The sequence below is a fragment of the Colobus angolensis genome, unplaced genomic scaffold (assembly GCF_000951035.1).
Source record: "Colobus angolensis palliatus isolate OR3802 unplaced genomic scaffold, Cang.pa_1.0 Scaffold200, whole genome shotgun sequence".
Classification (NCBI taxonomy): domain Eukaryota; kingdom Metazoa; phylum Chordata; class Mammalia; order Primates; family Cercopithecidae; genus Colobus; species Colobus angolensis.
Genome location: NW_012115156.1, coordinates 2,155,010 through 2,176,457, shown reverse-complemented (window position 1 = coordinate 2,176,457; position 21,448 = coordinate 2,155,010). Strand labels below are relative to the sequence as shown.

The 21,448-nt window shown below is 39.1% G+C and overlaps 1 protein-coding gene across 1 annotated transcript in view; it reads right to left on the bottom strand.

The window, feature by feature from the left end:
* Nucleotides 1–20,113: 20,113 nt before the first annotated feature.
* Nucleotides 20,114–21,448, bottom strand: part of LOC105511623 (PR domain zinc finger protein 8) — a 6,762-nt gene continuing 5,427 nt past the window's right edge. The window contains exon 5 of the mRNA XM_011941796.1: nt 20,114–21,441. Within this exon, the coding sequence (XP_011797186.1) occupies nt 20,860–21,441 (582 nt within the window). The 3' untranslated portion in view covers nt 20,114–20,859. The remainder of the gene's footprint in view (nt 21,442–21,448) is intronic.

Below are 21,448 nucleotides of genomic sequence, written 5' to 3'. Positions count from 1 at the left end.
GCAGAGAAGTCATAAACAAAATTAAAGCTCAAGAGATGGATTGGAAAAATATTTGCATGAATATAACAAATGTCTTCGATATTCAAAATCTTTTAAAATTAGGGATTAGTAAGAAAAAGCAAATGTTGCAATAGAAAAAAGTAGGCAAAAATATGAATAAGCAGTTCACAGAAGAAATACATATATCCAATAAACATAAGAAAAGAAGATAAAATTAACTAGTACTAATAACTAGGAAAATGCAATTTCAAATGTGAATAGCATGAAAATAAAAAATTTAAAGTTTTATGCTGAATGCTGGTAAGGGTGTAGGTTGTCTGGTATTCTACAAGAACTGTTAGGTGCAACCACTTGAGAGAGCTATCTGACAGAATCAATAAAATAAATGCCTCTTCTTTATAATCTAGCAATTGTATCACAGTATGTACCGTAGAGAAATGCTTGATCATGTATACAAGGATATACACAGCCACACTGTTTGTAAGAGGGAAAAAGTAGAAACAAACTAAATGTTCTTCACTAGAAAAATGGGTTAACTATGGGTACATCCGTTCTCAAGGACAATATGTGTAGTTCAAACAAAATGGGAGAGATTTATAGGAAACAACATGTAGATATCTCCAATATCTATTATTGAATAAAACCAAACACGTAGGAGAATTTGTTCAGTGTTACGTAACATTTATTTAAAATACCTGTGTACACAAAACAACAAAATACTATGATTATATTCTAAGTGAACACACATTTGAATGTAAATGTTTATCACAAGGTCTGAACAAGTAACACTGTTAAAGTTAGTTATTATTTGTATAACAATTTAAAGCCCATCTGATGTTTTAACTCTTTTTTTCAGATATTAAATATATTCTTCAATAAGGTCTTTCCAAAAGTGGTATAAATTATGTTAAAGTAGCCTATGTTATAGTGTATTTAGATAGATGAGTGATAGATGAATGACATAAAGCGATAGATATTCCTTGGAAGGTAAGAATAAGCCTCTGTATGTGATTTTCCTATTAATGCCCCTACTGTATAGGTAAATGAGATATCATACTATTTCTGAGTTTTAAAATGAGAATTTTGTTAAATTTTTTAAATTACTGAGAAAATACTTTAGAATCAATGTGGTTATGAATACAGGAAATATATGTGGGCATTTAGGAAGCCGGGACACCATAACCTTATTCCAGATGGCTTAATAGTTTACACGCAAGACTGTGTTTGAAATGCTACCTTTTATGCACGAGTAGTGAAACTAACAACGTAATAGCAGCTTATGAACATTTTCATACTAGTCAAAACCTCAAATGTAAGGAAAAAATGATAAAATGTCCTTTATTTATGTAAAGTACATCAGGCATTCACACTTCAGAACTATTGCTTTTTAAAATGTGGTTCAACACATAGCTCTAATGGATCACCAGGGAAATTAAATTAGGATGATGAAAATAGATATTCAATTCAACAGGTGTTCATGCTGGGCATTTTTCAGCAGTACTGGTATTTGCAGCAAGAAATAGAAATTAAAATGATACTTCTAAGTCTTAAGAAGGCTGCACATCCTCTGCTTATTTCATACTAGTACAACATTGTAAAGTCCATTAAAACTTTAGGAAATAGACGTTGCTAGTATGCAAATAATAACATTTAAGTAAGCAAAAATAATGTAGATTTCATGAGGTACTTAAGAAGGTCATTTAAAATGTGACAATAGAAATTATACTTAAAAGTAAGAATATGTGACTTCAAGAAGCTAAGTGAGGTGGTGCGGCACCTGTAGCCCCAGCTACTCCAGAGGCTGAAGCAGGAGGATCTCGAGCTCCCGTTCAAGCCTGCAGTGTGCTATGATCATACCTATATGTGTTCTAGCCTGGACAATATAACGAGACCCCCGTTTTGAAAAAAAATGGAAAAAATAAAATAAAATAAAACGTGACCTCAGGAAATAAGAAAGAGTTCTTAGGAGTACTATTAGAAGGATTTTAGAGTAGAAAAGTTTGAGAAATAGCAGATTTTTTCTTTCTGGAAGGAAACAAAAGTTCTAACTCTGGGAACAAGGACATATAAGAAAGACTCAATGATGAGAATCGAGGTTGAATTTTTCACTTATTAAGGAAAATAAGTTGAAAAAGTGACCTCTAGTGGGCTCTTAGCTTCACTGATAGGCTCTTACTTTTTGAATAAAGATCAGTTTTTATTATAAATATAAATGGCTAAGGGAATAGAATCTGGATAACATATTTTAAAGACACTCTTAGTAACATAACGTGTTTATTTTGATTGCTTTCCAAATTTTAAAATCATTGCTTCGAAAGGATTTCACAAATTATCTTAATACGATCTAATATATTTAAAATAAGATAAACTTTAAAAACTATTTTTCACACATGGTATGATATTTATTGGTCAAAAATGCATTTCCAATTGGCCTATGACAGATACAAATTAGATTTCTGAGAAATGAATGATAGAATCTCATCAGCACATGCGTTTCTGGGACTGATGTTTCATTTCTTTTGCCTTTCATATAGCTGGTCTGTGGCACACCTCTCCAAGACTGACCAGACAGCACATGCTGGCTTCCCGAATTCTAAAATAAGATTAATCCTCTGCAGCAGTCCAGATCCTCTGCTGCTGAACAAGTGTCATAAACCAGCACCAGTTGCTTCCTCACTTCAGGATCTTAAAGGAAATCTATTTACAAAGCTGACGTGGAAAACAAGACTTTGATTTATGGTAGTGTAATGAAATAGTAAAAATAGAAGAGATCTTCATTAAGATAAAGATGCAATTTCTCTTAAAAGGCATCATAAATTATGTTTTTTTTTTAAAAAAAAGATAGCTGTCTTTTCCAAAGAATAAAAAAAAAGATGATAGTTATTAAATAAAAAGAGAAATATATTCACAAACTATGTTTTCATTTAAACATAAAAATCCCATACAAGTTCTAAAGAGCATATGGAAATATGCTGAAACATCCTGAACTATCATTTTATTCTCTTCCTAACATAGGAAAATTGTCATAAGGTTAGAGAATTTTTTAGAAGCAGAACTTTATAGGTCTTCCCCAACTAAATATTGCCATTTTGTGGTATTAACGAGATTTCAGTAACTGTTGAAAACTTCTGCTAGTTCAGCTTCATTCTTATTTGAAGAAATATGAATATGAAATGGGGGTGTGTAAGCTTAGTATTACTTAGATCTATTTTTCATATATACTTCAAACTTCATTCAGACAGAGATTGAATCAAACAAGGATTAAAATTTACCCTATTCTGCATGATTTCTTTAACTTCACTTTGTTGTAAGATAGAAACTGCAAAACCAGGAGGTGTTTTTTTTAATCATTATTAATAGCTACTTAGATTTTGATTATTCTAGGTCCTTTAGAAAAGAGGAGATCTGAAAGATTACTTTCAGGGATTAGCTGGTTATTTTCCAAAGTCATACAGATACTTGAAAATATTTTACATAGAATCATTTTTAGGGCTTTCATAGGATAATATGTCTTTATTCTTTTAGAATACAGATTCCTTAGTGACCATTTGACGACTTGTCTCACTAGTGTATACAACCGCTCAGAATGCATCTTGCATCCTTTAGTAGCCAGCTTATCAGGACCTCCCATGCTGCTCACTCCAAGCATGAGTGAGCAAACGGGTCTGGCTGTGTGCCCTATAGGCCAGCATTCCTGGGCTCCACCAGACCACCAGGGAAGGGAACTCCTGAGTCCTGAGAGGCCAAACGAGTCTGGGGGAATGGGTTTTTACTCAAAATGTTTGGGGAAAATAAGGACTCTATTCTGAGGAGTAGAGGAGTCTATGGTTCACACCCAAGTTTATTTGTCTTAGTTAATTTTCCGTCTACCATTTTCATGAAAATGAACAAGTTGTATCCCAGGATATCTCCTTTCACAGTTTCCCAACAACATCCTCTTTACTGAACAGAAATAACACAGGAAACACCTCTTTTTTTATTCACAAAAGAAACAAAAGGGTTTATAGCCCTAAAGTTGAGAAACAGCAAGGCAATAGAAAATTCACAAAGGCCTACAGAGGGGAATTATGAAAATAATACCTTTAATATATCTAGTGCCTATCAGCCTATCATATGACTTGGACTTTCATATTTTATCTCTAGTCTTTACTACAACCATATATAGTTGTCAATATTCCAGTTTACAGGGAAGAAAACTGAGATTCAGATAAGTAAGGTGGCTTGTCAACAGCACTCATTCCAACAGAGCACAACCACTGAATGGTACAAGGAGTGCCACGGTCTTTCTGACTTCACTGTACCTGTTTTTGCTCTATTTCCCAAGACAGTCTAGAGGGGCAAAGAAGGGAAGTGGTCACTCCTGAAGGCATCAGGACTCTCAATATCTGAATAATCATTTTTATTAGCTGTCTAACCAATACTTCTGAACCCTGACTTAACAAGTTCTGTCCCACCAATGTATTATACTTAAAAGAAAACAAACCAAACCAAACAAAAACTTACCACTTGTGACTTTTGTCAGTCTACCTAGAAGTCAAATACATCCACTCAAATACACAAAGATATTAAAGATATCAAATATAGTTCCCAAATGAAAACTCTGCCTTTAATGTAGATATAGAAAGCTTTCAAGAGGCTTGTGTAGGTTGTCGATTAATATACTTTTAGAATGCAACAAAAAGACAAAGAATTGTTATGCTTTGGGATATTGAAAAAGAAACAAAAGGCTTTGAATCTCTGAGGCATTTGTTTGAATTTAGAACACTAGAATATCCTCGGCTGCTTGCCAAATAAATGTTTGGTTGAATATAAATAAGCTTATTATCATGCATGTTTATAAGTACATACAATACAATTGAGGATTAATGATACATTTTACACCTAAGCAGACGGATATTTTACCAGGAAAAAAAAGCATTTTAGTATGCCTATGTTTCTTACACATTTTTCTTCTTAACACTTTCCAAATTCTGAGTAGCAGCAGCATTTCCAAAGTACTTCATTACACTACAGCTTCTTACTATTATAAGCCACAGAAAATACATGAAATTTAACATGTATAACTTCAGAAATCTCTTCTCATTTACTATGGCAAAGATCCTTTAACTTTCTAAATTCACCTTCCCTGAAATGTGTATCAAATGAATGTGCATTTGAGTAATAAAATAAAAAAAAAATAAAGTCAGAACAAAGTTACCTTTTAAAGTATCCATTCCACAGGTCTCCACTTAGAATGCCTTCTTTAACTGAAATGGAATATTTTAATTATAGGTTATGCTATGGTTTGAATGTTCCCTTCAAAACTCATGTTGAGACTCAATCTTCAGTGTGGCAGTATTGAGAGGTGGGTCTTTTAGGCAGTGACTGGCTTATGAGGGTTCTACCTTCATGAATTGATTTATCTAGTCATGGATTAATGGATTGGTGGGTTAACATGATAGGGAAACTGGTGGTTTATAAGAAAAGAAAGAGAGACCTGAGCAAGGACATCAACATGCTCAGTCCCCTCACCATGTGACGTCCCACCAAAGAGAGTCCCCACCAGCAAGAAGGCTCTCACCAGATGTGCCTCATCCACTTCAGACTTCCCAGACTCCACAACTGTAAGAAATAAGTTCCTTTACTTTACAAATGACCTAGTTTCAGGTACTATGGCATAAACAACAGTAAATAGACCAACACAGATTACTAGGTAGAACATCATCTCATCATTATGCTTGTTATTTGGTACTGCTCCACTAAAATTTAAGGAAATAATGCTATCTTAAAGAGAATAATAATGGTAATCAGTTGACATATGTATCTGTTCAAAGAACAGATACACTAAATTATGTAGAAATTTAAGACATAGGTCAATCTAAGAGGTTTTTCAAACCTATAGAAATTGTTTCTCTAATGACATGTGTGATGACTTTCAATTTGCTCTTGTCACATCCAACTGTTGTTTCAGGTATGTAGTACCTCTTTTAAATATATATAAATATATATATAATATATTATATAATATATATACAAAAAATATATAAATTGCTGAAGCTACCTACTTGAGTACTTTGAATACAATATATAAAAGGCTGGTGCCATGGATAAGGAAAGTAACGTGAGGCAGCAATACAAGCTGATAGAAGAAAGAGTATTTCACATTATAAACAGAAAGTTTTACTTCTGAAACCAGTTGAATCTGATGACCATATAATTTGTATGGAAAATGCAATTGAGAGAAACAGTTAAATATTCTAACAAGGCAGGTAGTTTCCAGCTTCATATTTGGGACTCTATTCCAAAACTTTATTTTTCCAAACTTTATTCGGAATAAATGTAAACTGAAAAATCAACCTTTTTTTCTCTTTTTCCTTTTTTTTTTTTTGTGGTGATGGGATAGAAGGAAAAAGTGAGAAAAGTTATTAGAAATATTACAATTAGCCTCCCTGTGTGCCTTATCTCTGGACAAAGCCTCAAACAGAAGTTTGATATCAATTTTTTCTAAGTACTCTATTTTATTAATGATCATGTATTATAATATGCAGTTTCTCGCAACTAATCATTTAAAAGTTGAGTGCTGATAGCAAACTTCCTCTCGGTAGTATGTAAAGATACCTACTAATTTATCATACTTCCTTATTTTTATTAGACTTATTGACATTTTCACATTAAGTTCATTCTGTTTGAAAGGGAAGTCATTTGGTGACACTTCTATCTTAATACTGTACAGAAGGAAATTGTATCCAACAATTGGAGCAAGAACAATTTGAAACTTAAGCTACCTGTGTTACACCATCTGAAATAAAACCTTTTCAGAGGACATGCACATCATATGGTTAACTAATTAAGGATTGTGACATTCTTGGGACATACCAAGGGCTACCAAAAGGGAAGTGTCTTTAAACTCCCCTTTCCTTTCCTGGCCTATAGTAAGAAAGGCTCTTATAGAATTACCAGTAGCTAATATCATCCTCTATATTTGCTAAAGGTCAACAGGAGTAAATCAGTTAATAACAACTTCCTAAAAGTTTAGGACAGGAAACAATAAAGGATGCTATATCCAAATAAACGTTGCAAGGATAACTTAGCTGGATAGAGTGTAATTGCTGAAGTTAAAATTAGCCAGGTCACCTTACTCTCATGGAAAAAAAAAAAAACTCTGGAAACCTGGCAACCAAATAAATAGATAGGAAGTTCTTTCCCATTAATAAACTTCTTTTTAGTTCTATGCTGAAGTGTTACTTCAAGGAAGTACACCGAATAATTCACCAGTACTACTTTCTAAACCAAGTTTGATCACTCACCTAACTACAGAGACCTAAAATGTAATAAATATAAGTGTATATTATAACTACATAATCTAATTATATTAGAATTGAAAATATTTTATAAATCGTATAGTGTAACCCCACTGTTTTAGATGAGGAAACAGGTCCAGAGATGTGACTTGCCAATGTTTGGTCAGCTATGTTTACATTGGCTGTTTACTATACTACTGACATTCTGTGGGTGGTAAATATTTTTTAGATTTACCTGTAAGTGCTTTTATCATACTAGCTCAATGTTTTTGAGAAAGACTCTGTTCAACTTTATGGCTCAATATGTATATATAGCAGCAGCATATACCTTTAAGTGATTGCTAAATATGTAACTCAAAAAGTGATTTAGCAGCTAAACAGGAAAGATATCTTTTAAATAACAAAGTGTAATTACACACTATCTAAAACCATTTAAAAACATTGCTTGTGCTAACCATTCTGTGGTTTAAAACTTGAATTATAAGCAGATGATTCTGCCTGTCTTCCACTAGGTGGCAATATATCTTTTTCTTTAATAGTCTGTTCTTTCCCAGGGTCTGATTTTAAATTTATCTGAGTATTTTTACTTTGAATAGATACGATGAAAGTTAAGATTGAGCGGCCGGGCGCGGTGGCTCAAGCCTGTAATCCCAGCACTTTGGGAGGCCGAGACGGGTGGATCACGAGGTCAGGAGATCGAGACCATCCTGGCTAACACGGTGAAACACCGTCTCTACTACAAAAAAAAAACAAAAAACTAGCCCGGCGAGGCGGCGGGCGCCTGTAGTCCCAGCTACTCGGGAGGCTGAGGCAGGAGAATGGCGTGAACCTGGGGAGGCGGAGCTTTCAGTGAGCTGAGATCCGGCCACTGCGCTCCAGCCTGGGCGACAGAGCGAGACTCTGTCTCAAAAAAAAAAAAAAAAAAAAAAAAGAAAGTTAAGATTGAGGAAACCTTAAGGAAGACACCTAAGAAATTGGAAAATATGAGGAGAATAGACAGGGTGATTTTATAAAAGCCTAGCATCAAAACTAAAATAATAGATTCCACTTCATATATGCTCATAACTAAAATTTACATTATATCTTACAAGATAACGTTAAACATTTGGTAGTTTTTTGTTGATTTAATTGAAATTGGGTTTGCTAATCATTATTGGTAGCAAAAAGCACTGAAATTATTTCTAGTCCTGCTCCTTCTTAATCCTTTTATTTGAAACATCATGCTCAAGATTAGGTCATGGTATTTTAAAAGGCATTAGTTATTTCCGTAACCTGTTTTCCGTCATGACTTTGGGGGAAAAAAAACTACAAAATCACTTATTTTTGTACAGTTAAGCCTTTATTTTAGTGTATTTGTGTCCATACTTAGAGATATGTTGTTTCTGAACTAATTAGACTAACATTATTTTCTTCAAAGTAAGATAGGTTTCAGTAAACTATTTGACTAGTGTATTAGTTTCTCAGGGCTGCCATAACAAAATACCACGTATTCAGGAGCTTAAACAACAGAAATTCATTTCCTCACAATTCTGGAGGCTAGAAGGCCAAGACCAAAGTGTTGGCAAGTTTGGTTTCTTCTGAGGTCTCTCTCCTTGGCTGGCAAACGGTCACCTTCTTGCTGTATCCTCACATAGTCGCCCCTCTGTATTATCTGTGTCCTAATCTACTCTTCTTATAAGGACATCAGCCCTATTGGACCAACCAATAGCCTAATTTTAAAGACCCTAAATCCAAAACAGTCACATTCCAAGATATTGAGGGTTAAGACTTCAACATATGAACTTGGATAAGGGGAAGGGCATAATTCAGCTCATAATAACTTGCAAGTCTGCATACACAGCATACTCCACATTTATAACCGAGGTATTGTGATATAGAACCAAGAACGCTAGGTTGGAAATTAGAATTCAAAAGCTGAGAAAAGTTCTTACAGATTATTCAATCCACTGATTCTTTTTTTTTTTTTTTTGAGGCGGAGTCTCGCTCTGTCGCCCAGGCTGGAGTGCAGTGGCGCGATCTCAGCTCACTGCAAGCTCCGCCTCCCAGATTTACGCCATTCTCCTGCCTCAGCCTCCCGAGTAGCTGGGACTACAGGCGCCCGCGACAACGCCTGGCTAGTTTTTTTTTTTTTTAGTAGAGATGGGGTTTCACCGTGTTAGCCAGGATGGTCTCGATCTCCTGACCTCATGATCCGCCCATCTCGGCCTCCCAAAGTGCTGGGATTACAGACTTGAGCCACCGCGCCCGGCCAATCCACTGATTCTTGACCCTTGATGCACAAAGATTTTTTTTGAGGCACTAGCAATGCCCTGACAAAATACCCAGACATTATGATGAATTAATTTGGAGAGGGACCAGTCATTAGCATATTTTTAATACTTTCTAAATGTTTCTAATAGGACCACAACGAATAATCATTGATTTAGACAAATATTTCCCAGAGGTGGTTAGAGAATCACCCAGAGGGTTTATTAAAATGCAAATCTCAGGCCAGATGCAGTGTGGCTCTTTCCTGTAATTCCCAGAACTTCTGGAGGCCAAGGCAGGAAGATTGCTTGAAACCAGGAGCTCAAGACCAGCCTAGGTAACAAAGCAAGACCCCATCTCTACAAATTTAAAATAAAATTATCCAGGCACAGTGACATGCCCTTGTAGTCCCAGCTACTTGGGAGGCTGAGACAGAGGACTGCTTGAGCCCAGGAGTTGGAGGCTGCATTGAGCTATAATCATACCACTGCCCTCTAGCCTAGGTGACAGAGTGAGACCCTATCAAAAAAAAAAAAAAAAAAAAAAATTCAGTATCCTAGCCACTGCTGCTCTCATTCTGAATCTCCAGAAATTAGAGCCAAGCCTATTTACCACTATCCCTAGTAATTATTACAAATTCTGAAGTCAGCGTATCTCTGATCTCATCTAACCCTCTTATTTACAGATGAGAAGATTGGAGTTTAGAGAAGTTAGTTCATCCAAGGTTACACAGCTAGGGAATGGTGGAGGCAGAATGAGAATAGATGTTCAATCTGATATCTAATCTAATTTCTTAGCAGGATTCTCTGTGCTTATAAGCAACTGTGTGAACTTGAGACTTTATTTAGCAACTGTGTACTGTGGCCCCAGAATTAGAGAGCACCTACTCTTTCTTTCAGGCATGTGCTGACACATCTCAAAGGCAGGATCATCACAGCTATGTTTATATAAGGGTTGCATTCCAAGAGCCCTTATTGTGTTTGGAGATAATAAGCAACATCAGAACTGACGGGTGATTGTGAATACTGCATTATACCTGGTGCTCCTTTGGCCCCACCTCCTCAGACTCAGGCCTGAGTCCTAAGTGAATGGACACTGCAGTAGAAAGTTAAGTGACATGAAGTGAATGGGAGAGTCTATTTCCCTAGTACCAGAAGTTTCTACAGCAAGAGTCAGTGGTGTCTGAATCACTTGAGGCCTAGAATCACTCACCATCTGAAAGTGGCAGCCTCCGTGCAGTCATCAGCTGTCAGAGAAGCAGCAGTAGTTGACTAGCAGGCTGGAGTTGAGAGCAAAATGGTAGCTCAAGAGTTTTCAATTCTGCTGTTACTATTCATTTGAAAAACATACCTTCAGACGGCTCTTCGGAGCTTGATGTCAGAGCCTGAATTGCTGAAGTTCGTGAGCACATACATACAAATAAGTTGTGAAACAATTTTAGAAAATGAATGTATAAAAATCCAAAAAAGGCCGGGCGCGGTGGCTCAAGCCTGTAATCCCAGCACTTTGGGAGGCCGAGACGGGTGGATCACGAGGTCAGGAGATTGAGACCATCCTGGCTAACACGATGAAACCCCGTCTCTACTAAAAAATAAAAAAAATTAGCCGGGCGAGGTGGCGGGCGCCTGTAGTCCCAGCTACTCGGGAGGCTGAGGCAGGAGAATGGCGTAAACCCGGGAGGCGGAGCTTGCAGTGAGCTGAGATCCGGCCACTGCACTCCAGCCTGGGCGACAGAGCGAGACTCCGTCTCAAAAAAAAAAAAAAAAAAAAAAAAATCCAAAAAAATCCCAGCACTTTCGGAGGCTAAAGTGAGTGGATAATCTGAGGTTAGGAGTTCAAGACCAGCCTGGCCAACATGGTGAAACCCCGTCTCTACTAAAAATACAAAAAATACCCCAGTGTTTTGGCAGGCGCCTGTAATTCCAGCTACTTGGGAGGCTGAGGCAGGAGAATCGCTTGAACCTGGGAGGTGGAGGTTACAGTGAGCTGAGATCGCACCATTGCACTCCAGCCTGGGTGACAAAAATGAAACTGCATCTCAAAAAATAAAAAATAAAAAAAATAAAAAAATTCCTCAGAGGGTGATGACAGATGGAAACTCTAAATTTTCCAGAGTTAGCTTAAACGTTTTCTTAAATAGGTACTTGCTCATGCAATTACATTTTTCTTATTCTTACTAATGACCCTAACTTGAGTGGGCAAGGAGGAGTAAAATGTGAAAATCCATCTGAAACAAAGAGAACGTAAATGAAGTTTTTTTAAAAAGTCTGTATTTACAAACAACATAATTCAGTATACTCTCAACATTTCTGGAACATAGCTATTTTCTAGACTGATGTACTCTTACATTTTAATTTAAGTCATCATAGGGCTAGTTCTAACCTCTCTTCAGTGTTTCAAAAAGTGAGGATCAAGAACCACCTACTCTAAAATCATCTGGTGCGGGTTGCTGAAATGCAAGATTCTAGGTCCCACTTAAGATTCATCAAGTCTCTGAGGGTGCCTATGGGAAACTGCATTTTTAACAGCTACATTGGTGATTTAGAAAGGTATGTGTGTGTGTGAAATGTCTCTATAGTGTCCTACGGATAGTATTACTTTTTCTTTCCTTTGTGAGCTCTTATTATCTGTGGTTTATAATAAAATTTTCTGAGGATGGAAGTATTGGGGGAAATTATCTTCTTTTTGAGTATTTTCTTTATGGAGTCAATAACATGGTGAAGTCATTGCCGGAGGTCCCCTCTTTTTAGCATCCTTACCTGATGTTCTATTTGGCCATGCGCCTGGGTCTTGGAGCAGGCTGCTGTAAAGAGCCAGTATGACAGGCACTCAGAAATTGTACATTAAACTTTAAATTTCTTCTGAAATGTATTCAAAGGAAAGCCCCCATCCCAGAGAAGAGAGTAACTTGTGAATATATATATATCTGAAATATATATATGAAAAATATATATATCTAAAATTCCAAGTTTCTATTTCTGAGTTGTTATAAATAAATGTATTTTGAATATTTAAAGGATTTAAGAAATTCAAATGTGAGCTGCTGGCAATCATATAACTTGATGAGACTTGTTTTACCATGCTATTAGCTTTACTATGCATGGAATTAGATTTTTGAGTGTTAGGTTTCCTAAATATCTCCCTGGTTTTAAGTTTAGACATGTTTGGAGGTTTAATAAATACTTTCAGATGCAGCCTCAAAGTCAAATACCTCTGATTTGGAAGGAATTTTAGGCATTATTACCCTGGTGGAGAAGTACCTCTGCATATCGATGCTTCATCTTTACGTAGACTGCTCCAAAATTAGAAATTCAGCTTTAAAAAGCAAATGCAGAAAAAAATACCTTCATGTAAATTCAAACTTTATTTTTTGGTTGTTTATTCACACAGGTGGCACTTTTGGATACCACCTCTTTGTTGGAGGGGATAGAACTCAAGGAAATCTAAGAGAGCCTAAAGGTGAGAGACCATTGAAAATGGGAGGTTCTGAGATGGAATTTAGAGAGCAGATCGAATGTCCATGAAAATAAGTTTCATGGCATTCACCATTTATCCACCTAGCCCTGCTAAAGCAAATAGGTAAACTGGCACTGTCTACAAAAGCGTTTTAATGAAAAAGTCAATTTACACCACCCTGAAGGCTGACTTTCATCTTTCCAGGAAGGACCTTGCAGGAATATTTCCTTTATTTTCTTTCCTCCACCTTCGCTTAGCCCTGATACTAGACCTCTGAGCCTAAAGAAGAACTGAACATTATGGACACTAAAATTTTTCTAATTACATGATTTGCATCCATTTGGGAGCTGGGTGTCACTGTTTGGCTATGTTTGTCTTTCCCAAAGACCCAGTGAAATTTTGCCAGAGTGTAAAACAGGTCTTTATTCATTTGTTTGGGAGAGAAAAAATGGCTTAAAAAAAAAAAAAGTTTCACACTTCACAAAAAAATGACAAAACACAAAAAAAGTTGCACAGGCAATAGTGTAATACCAACATACCCACCCAGGGATGAATCCTCAGAGAAAAGTGCAATCATGGTATGCCTGTCCAGATTTTAACCCTAGAAGCAGGTGTTCACAAGAGATCTTAGTCAATGGTGGGACTGGTTTATGGTATCTACTCTGAAACCCACAGTAAGGCTCTTCTCCAAAGAAAATGCCAAAAAAAAAAAAAAAAGTGTAAGAGGAATTTGGAATTGGTGGCTGGATATTTGTGGGAAAAGAAGTAAAGGTACAAAAAGTTAGAAAAATTCATCCCATGATTATTTTTCTTCCCAATCTCTCTCTTCCTTCTTTCTCTCCTTCCTTTCCTTTTCATTACCCCCTCCCTCCTCTTCTCTTCTCTTCTATTCTCCTCCCTCCCTCCCTTCCTTCCTTCCTTCCTTGTTTCTTTTTTACCTAAATAATTTATTCTCTAAATAATTTGGGAAAACAAGATGTTGTATGCATTCTTCAAGTCTTCATGTTTTAGCAGCATTAGAGTTCTTTATGATTTTTAAAGTCGTGAATTATTTTTAAAGATCCATTTAAAAACAGGAAAAAGCTTGAACTGGAGTAAGGGATCCGTTTTGATCTGTAGAGGGAACATTGTCTTCATTAAGCACTGAGCACAGCGTAGCTTTCTAAGCAAGGTGCCATTTGTTACATAGTAACTAGGAAAAGGGATAAGCTTCTCTCCTGCATTGTAACCGTACTTTTTACAGCATGGCAAATTATATCTAGAATTCATTTTATAGTCTTTTTCATCCTTAGCATTAGGCTGACTTACAATTTTTAAGCACTAGGAACACACTGTATTTATAATTTAAGATTATTATCGCTAAGCCAACTAAAATATATATATATAGCTATATAGCTATATACATATAACTGTATATATATATATATAGTTTTATGTGAGGTGCATGTGTGTGTGTGTGGTGTGTATATGCATGTGTATATATATACAAAATGAATCAACCTATAGGCTTACATGATGTTATGTATCAAACATTTTTTCAGTGACTCTCCTGTAAGCTTGAGGCACAGAGAAAAGTCCTGAGTAATTACATGAACAACCACAAAATCAAGCCAGCGATTACTCCCACCTCTGGTTAAAAACGAGCAAAGATCATTAAAGTAAGTCAAGGTCATAAAAGACTTCTTACAGAGGTACGAGAACATTTTGATCACCTGAGAAAGATAAGTTGAGGCTAAAAGCATATCTCTTTCACCAACATGGGAGTCAATCATATTCAATAGTATAAAAAGCTGCTACATGTAGAATTATATTTGCTTTTCAAGACACTGCTATCATATTCAATAGTATAAAAAGCTGCTACATGTAGAATTATATTTGCTTTTCAAGACACCGCTATGTGATAGGCCCACAGGTGGTATTATTCACATGCTCAAGTAAAGGAAGCTAAGATAAATAAACGGAAAGGCCACAGAATTTGGAACAGGTCTCCTGACATAAGAGCCACTATTTTTTCATTACATTATTACATCCTCATCTTTCTGTTTCAGGGTGACAACCATACCAACTATACAATGCTGAAACATGATGGAGTGGGATTCTCAGTGGCCCTTGGGTAGGCTGTGAGAATTAAAGCAAGTCAACATATGAAAAGCACATTGAATAATGCCTGCCAGTTATGTGCCTGAGTGTGGATTAAAATGTATATGTATGTTTGTATATATAAATATGTGTATCAGTTTGTAATATATACTTACATATTTGAACACATATGCACATGACTGCACATATGCATAGATTTATATTCTAGTGCTCACACACAACTTGAAAAGAGTTAGTAAATAATAATCAGCATAACCAGGTTAGCTATTCAAGTAGAACACCTGTACCAGACCTCTAATCCTAAAGATTAAAATAAAAGAACTAAATTTTTTTTTTCAGTTTCTTTATTCACTAGTCCTGGAGAATACAGGTTTCTAAAAAGTTCTAAGTTCCATATCTAAAGTGAGAAAAGCAGAGGTTGCCTTAGGAATATGATCCATGAAGCAGAGAGGAAAAGAGCTCCACAGCTCCTGCCCTGTCAGGTTACAAAGCCAGAAGGCAATCATTCAGGCCCACCAGCCTGAGGCATATGTTTCTGCCTCAACGTTCTGGGCCTTCTGTCAAATAAAATGCATTTGGAGGAGGAAAAGAGAGTGGCCTACCTTCTCACCCCAATCCTAGTTTAGCTCTTGCGCAGGCTAAATTTTCCACACCCCTTTGAGGTCATATTTCACCTTCGAGAAAAAAATGAAATTTCCAAGCTGGGAGAAAGTGTTCAGGAGGCAGCTGCGTTGTGTGTGTGTGTGTGTGTGTGTGTGTGTATTGGGGGTGGTGTATGTGTGGTGTGTGTGGCTTTGTGTGTATGTGCATAGTGTGTGGTGTGTGTATGTACTGTGTGTGTAGTGTGGTGTGTGTGGTGTGTCTATGTGTGTGGTGTGTGTGTAAGTGTGGTATGTGTGGTGTGTATGTGTGACGTGTGTCTACGTGTGGTGTGATGCATGCTGTGTGTGGTATGTGTGGTGCGTGTGTGGTGTGTGTATGTGGTGTGTATGTGTGTGGTGTGGTGTGTATGTGTGGTGGTGTGGTGTATGTGGTATGTGTGTTGTGTGTGTGTATATGTGGTGAGTATGGGGTGTGTGGTGAGTGTGGGGTGTGTGGTGTGTGTGGTATGTGTGGTGTATGTGGTGTGTGTGTGGTGTGGTGCGTGTGTGGTGTGGTATGTGTGTGGTGGGGAGTGTGTGTGGTGTGTGGAGTGTGTGTGGTGTGTGTATGTGGTGTGTGTGGTGTGTGTGTGGTGTGTATGTGTGGTGTGTGGAGTATGCGCGTGATATATGTGGTGTGTCAGTGTGTGGTGTGTGGTGCGTGTATGTGGTACGTCGTGTGTTATGTGTGGTGTGTGGAGTGTGTGTGTGCATTTGAGGGCGGGAGAGCGTCGGCGCCTGCCCATCTCTTTCAGTCCCTGGGTGCTGGGGTCATCCTAGTGCTCAGCTAATTGACGGCGCAGCAGTGCAGTCTCCCTCTGGACTGGTACCGCAACCTTAGCAGTCAGTTGCCTAGTGGATGGTGAAGAGTCACCAAAGGAACTTTTTTCCAGAAAGTTCCTTTGGTGACGAAAAGCCCCAGAAGTGCTTCAGAGACGGAAAAGTGTGGAGGTGCGGAGTAGCTGAGGGAAGAAGAAATGGGAGCTGCCAAAGAATGAGCAGAATTGATTCCAGGACATGGGATTGGGCAAAGGGAGAAGAAAAGAGAAAATTTAACACCTTCCTAAGGATGTTCGTCGCACTCCAAGCCTCCGCGGCGCTCCGCGTCCTGGCTGCATCTCTCTTCTGGTTCCAGCGCATGAGTGGCGCACTGTCTCCTGCACCTGAGCAGGCTGCACCGCCCTAGAAGGGCAGAGGAAAGTCCGGGCTGACCCGCGATGGGGAGAGAGATGGCAAGCGCCGGACCGCGAGGAGAGGCTGCCTCGGAGATCCTGCCCTCGGAATGGGAGCGGAGGAGGAGAACTGCATTTCCCAGCCCTTTTCTCAGTGTGACTGGCCCTGGGTGTTCAAGGTTTCCCCGATCAGGGTCATGTTCCCTGGGCAGGGCGCCTAAGAAAACAAACTTAAAGAACAGGCAGCGCGGGCCAGGGGCTGGGAGCCCGGCAGTGAGGACCGCAGGAGAGAGACCCCTCTCCCACACCGCGCACCTGTGCTTACAACTAGCCCGCTCACGACTGAGGCTGCAACACGCGGGACTTTGGGCGTCGCACGGCCGCAGAGCTTATGAGTGGGTCTCTGGGACTTTGGGAACTTTCCCGAAGAGCGTCCGGTTTCCATCTTGGCTCACCAAGGCCTGGAAAGAAAGATGTGTGTGTCCCTTCCCGGATCTTCCGGTTTCCACATGCCTGTGGGCGTCGGGGGTACCCTGCAAGAGCATCTTGGGATGTACAGGTGTCCCCCACCCACAAAGGCCTCGGAGAAGTAGAGAGGCAAATGAGGCCAGGGACTTGGAATCTTCTGGGCAGACAGGCCTGGAGTTCTCTGACCCCAAGCGCAGAGTCAGTCCCGGACATTCTTCCACTGATTAGGATGCAACAAATACTGGTGCAGCAACCGCTTGGCTTTCAATGTCCCGTCTTTAGGACCTACGATTCGGGCACCAGAAGTCTGGCCACCAGCCTGGACATCGTGGGACCAACTTGACTTCATGTCTGCATGACCCTGTGACCTCATTTTCTCCTCAGTTGTGAGTGACCTCAACTAGTTTGGCAGACGGGTGGAATTATAAAATCCTAGAAACTCCCCTCTGTGAAGGTTCAGACACAGGAGAGGGTTATGATATACCTCTGAAAGCTTGAAAATGCAGCATTAAAATAAAACATTTCTGAGTTTGCCTTGGCTGAAGGCAAAAGTAGCTTTGGGCACCCTTCCTCTACTACTTCCCGCCAAAATGGTCTTGTGGGCAGATTGAACAGCATAGCTACCCGGCCTGAAAGTGTCTGCCACTAACACACCTACCTGGATTGCCTGGACAGTAGCTCAGCCAAGGCTCGGCTTTCTTCCTGATCCTGTGATTAAGTTAATGACCGTACAAAAGAAAACATAGGGGAGGCTCACCGAGTGCCTACTCATGGCAAAGCATCTACATGTACTCTTGAGAAAATATGATTCCAGCCTGTAACTAAGTCAATTTCAAAAAGCAATATTTAACTTTTTCTAGACCTCATTTCATCCCTGTCTGAATCCTCAGTGGAAAGTAAAGCTGCTTTCCTGAAAAGGAGATTCCAGAAGGAGATTCCTTTCTTCCAGATAGAAAGGAAAAGGGCATTCAAGATTTTTTTTTTTTTTGAAAGGCCTAGGATAAGCTGTGTTTGTTTGCTTGTTTGTTTGTTTTTGAGAGATTTTTGCTCCAGAGATCTAGTATCCCAGACATGGACAATTTAGTCTGCCTATCAGGCATTGTGATTTAAGGATCTGTTGATTCAATTTGCCTCCACATTTGCCTTCAATTTGCTTCCTTACTTCTTGTTATCAAATTTCCTTCACAATCTTGATCCTTCTCTAGAAAGACCTCTTTGTGTTCAGTTGGAGCCTGATTAACTCATCAAGGAAAAAAATATTTCCCAGTGCTAGAAGTACTTTCAAAAAATAGTAGAACCTGCTTTGCTTATTTTACAGATGAGGAAACCAAGCTGCAAATAAATCAAATTATGTCAACAAAGATGCAGGGTCACACTAGTTGTGAATAGCAGAGGTAGAATTAGAATTTTGGACGATTGTCACCACTTCTTGCTGGGAATTAGTGTCTCTGATCATCCACATGTTGCCTAGGAAAACTGAGAGCAGGCCTCAAAGAAACATAGCCAAAAAAAAAAAAAAAAAAAAAATTGCATGATCTTAAAGAACCCCAACTGCTTTTTTAGCAATCTAGGTCACATTCCCAATAGGTACATCATTTTGCTCTATACCTACTCTTAACCTGCTCCCTGCCCTAATCATAACTTGCTTTGTAGAGGTCCTAAAATAATGAAGGCTTTAATATCCTGCTGGGAAAACCATTGCAGGACCTGTAATGAGACCTTGTATACAACTTCCCATGTCAGACCTTTTCACAAGTATCCATCTTCCTGTATAGGGGAGAGTCTTCAGGATGTGAAGAAAGGGGGGAAAAAAATGACACAACTCCTGTGATAGCTAAACCAGTGTAGTGCCTGTTTCCAGAGTGACTATGAAGATGCCTATGGATTAAGTGCATGCTATCCTAAGGCCTAAAGGATCATTGTTCATTTGGTTTTATGTCTAATGGTTACTGGTCATATCACATACACCTAGACTTTGTACACTCAATATTTAACTAAGAATTATTATCAGTATGTAAAGAGTACAGAAGTACTTTTCATAAAGGGAAGAGTAGAAAGAGGAGGGAAATTGTCAGGTTTTTCTGTATTATAACATTTCAGGACACTTTTTTTGCAGAGGCTATGCAGTTGTCAATGCCTTTATAAGGAAAGCTGGGCCTTGCAATACATAGACCATGATCAAACTACAGTCATTTCACCTTGGTTTTTAGGGAAACTCCCCGACAGGATCTCTAAACAGATTATGACAGAATGCCATTGTAATGACATTAGAGTACAAGACACCCTTCTATGTAGCCATCACTAGTAGAACCTAAAGTGGGCTTTTAATCTGGTCTCACAGATCCCAGCCTGAACATTGTTTGTCTCGGGCCATTTGTGAAGATGCTAATTATCCTGCTGCTGAAAAGAATGCTGGTGTCCCAGTGACGGGTTAGCTGCATGGCAGGCATCTTTGTCTAAATGATTTGCCTCGATCAAGAGGTGCAACACTTTCCAGCTAAATATTTTCAAAGTGATAATAAAACTTACCTTCTTTTAAGCTCAAAATTGGCTTAGAGTAAATAAATGCAAATGGTGTCAGGTTTATCATTCCTCTCTTATGCTGTTTCTTCCCTTCTTTTCAGGAATTCAGTGAAAATAAATGACATTTACTCAAAGTATAGTCCTTAGTTACAACAATAAAATTTAAAAACTTTCCAAATATTTGCTTTGAAGAAAATAGTCATTTATTGTCAAAGCATCCAACATACTCCGATAAACTATAAAGTTTAATAAATATTTCCAGGGATAAAAGAAACACATAACTATTCAGACTCCATTTCACTGGCACAAAATTACACTTTGTATTAAAAGGAAATACATATTTACATAATTGATGACATTCTTCTTTGAAGTCCATAATCATTTCATTATACATGCACTTCCCCCTGGAAACTCAAATTGAATGGCAACCCCTTTTTATTCATTTTGTTTATTTTTGTAAGAACACAAACTATCATCAGGAAATGCAGAAAGCATCTCACCCTCCTCCTTTACTTTATATCTAAAATAAATTTTGCCCTTACATATAATTATTACATCTAAATCGTAAGTGCTTAATAATTTAAGTAGAAACGTATGACAAATGCATCAATATGTTGCAATATATGACATTTTTAAAAATGTACCTTTGTTTTGGGGAAAGTGAAAATGCGTGCATTCAAAAGAAAACCCCCTCAAACAACCCACCCAATCAAAAATCCACCATCCTGGCTCTTGTGTGTGTGTGTCTGTGTGTGTGTGTGGGGGTGTGTGTGTGTGTGTGTCCCGGGTAAATATTTGAATGAAATTCCTGGAAGGGGAGGACGTGTGTGCGTGTTGCGGGGAGTGGTGAATGTACGTATCTTTGTGCAGTGTTTCGGGGTGCAAGGAAGCGGTGGATGTTCTCGCGTGTTTATTCCTGCAGGTGGCTTGACTGTGCGTGCGCGCGCGCGGAAAGCTGGGGTCCTTTCCGAGTCAATTATGCGAGGTCATGTGCCTGGAGAGGTGGTGGCGCTCCCTGAAGGACTCATTGCAGATGGGGCACTTGAGTTTCTCCTCTCGCCGACGCTTCACCAAAGGCTCCATCGCATACTCCTTTTTGTGGTGCGACCTCATGTGGTACACCAGGTCGGAGGTCATGCGGAAGGAGGCGTTGCACTTGGCACACCAGTTCTGCGCGGGCAGACACAGCGAGGTGAAGGAGGGCGGCAGCAGCGTGAGCGCCGAGGGCAGCTGCAGCTGCAAAGGCCCCGCGGCCGCCGCAGCAGCTGCGGCTGCAGCGGCAGCGGAACTCTTGGGCCAGAACGCGGTGGCGTACAGGAAGGGGCTCTGCTTAGGTAGGCCCCCGCCGCCGCTAGGCAGGGACCCGCAACCTCCGTTCAGGTCCGCGGCCCCCTGAAGCTTCACCGCTAGAGGGTCCGCGGCGGCGGGGTAGAGTCTGGTGGGGCCCACGCCGTCGGCGGGGTGGCATGGCTCGAGCGCGCCCAGCTTCTGGCCCAGCACCAGCGGGGACAGCTGCGAGAAGGAGCGTGCTGGCTGCGAGAAGGCGCTTTTGCGCTCGTCC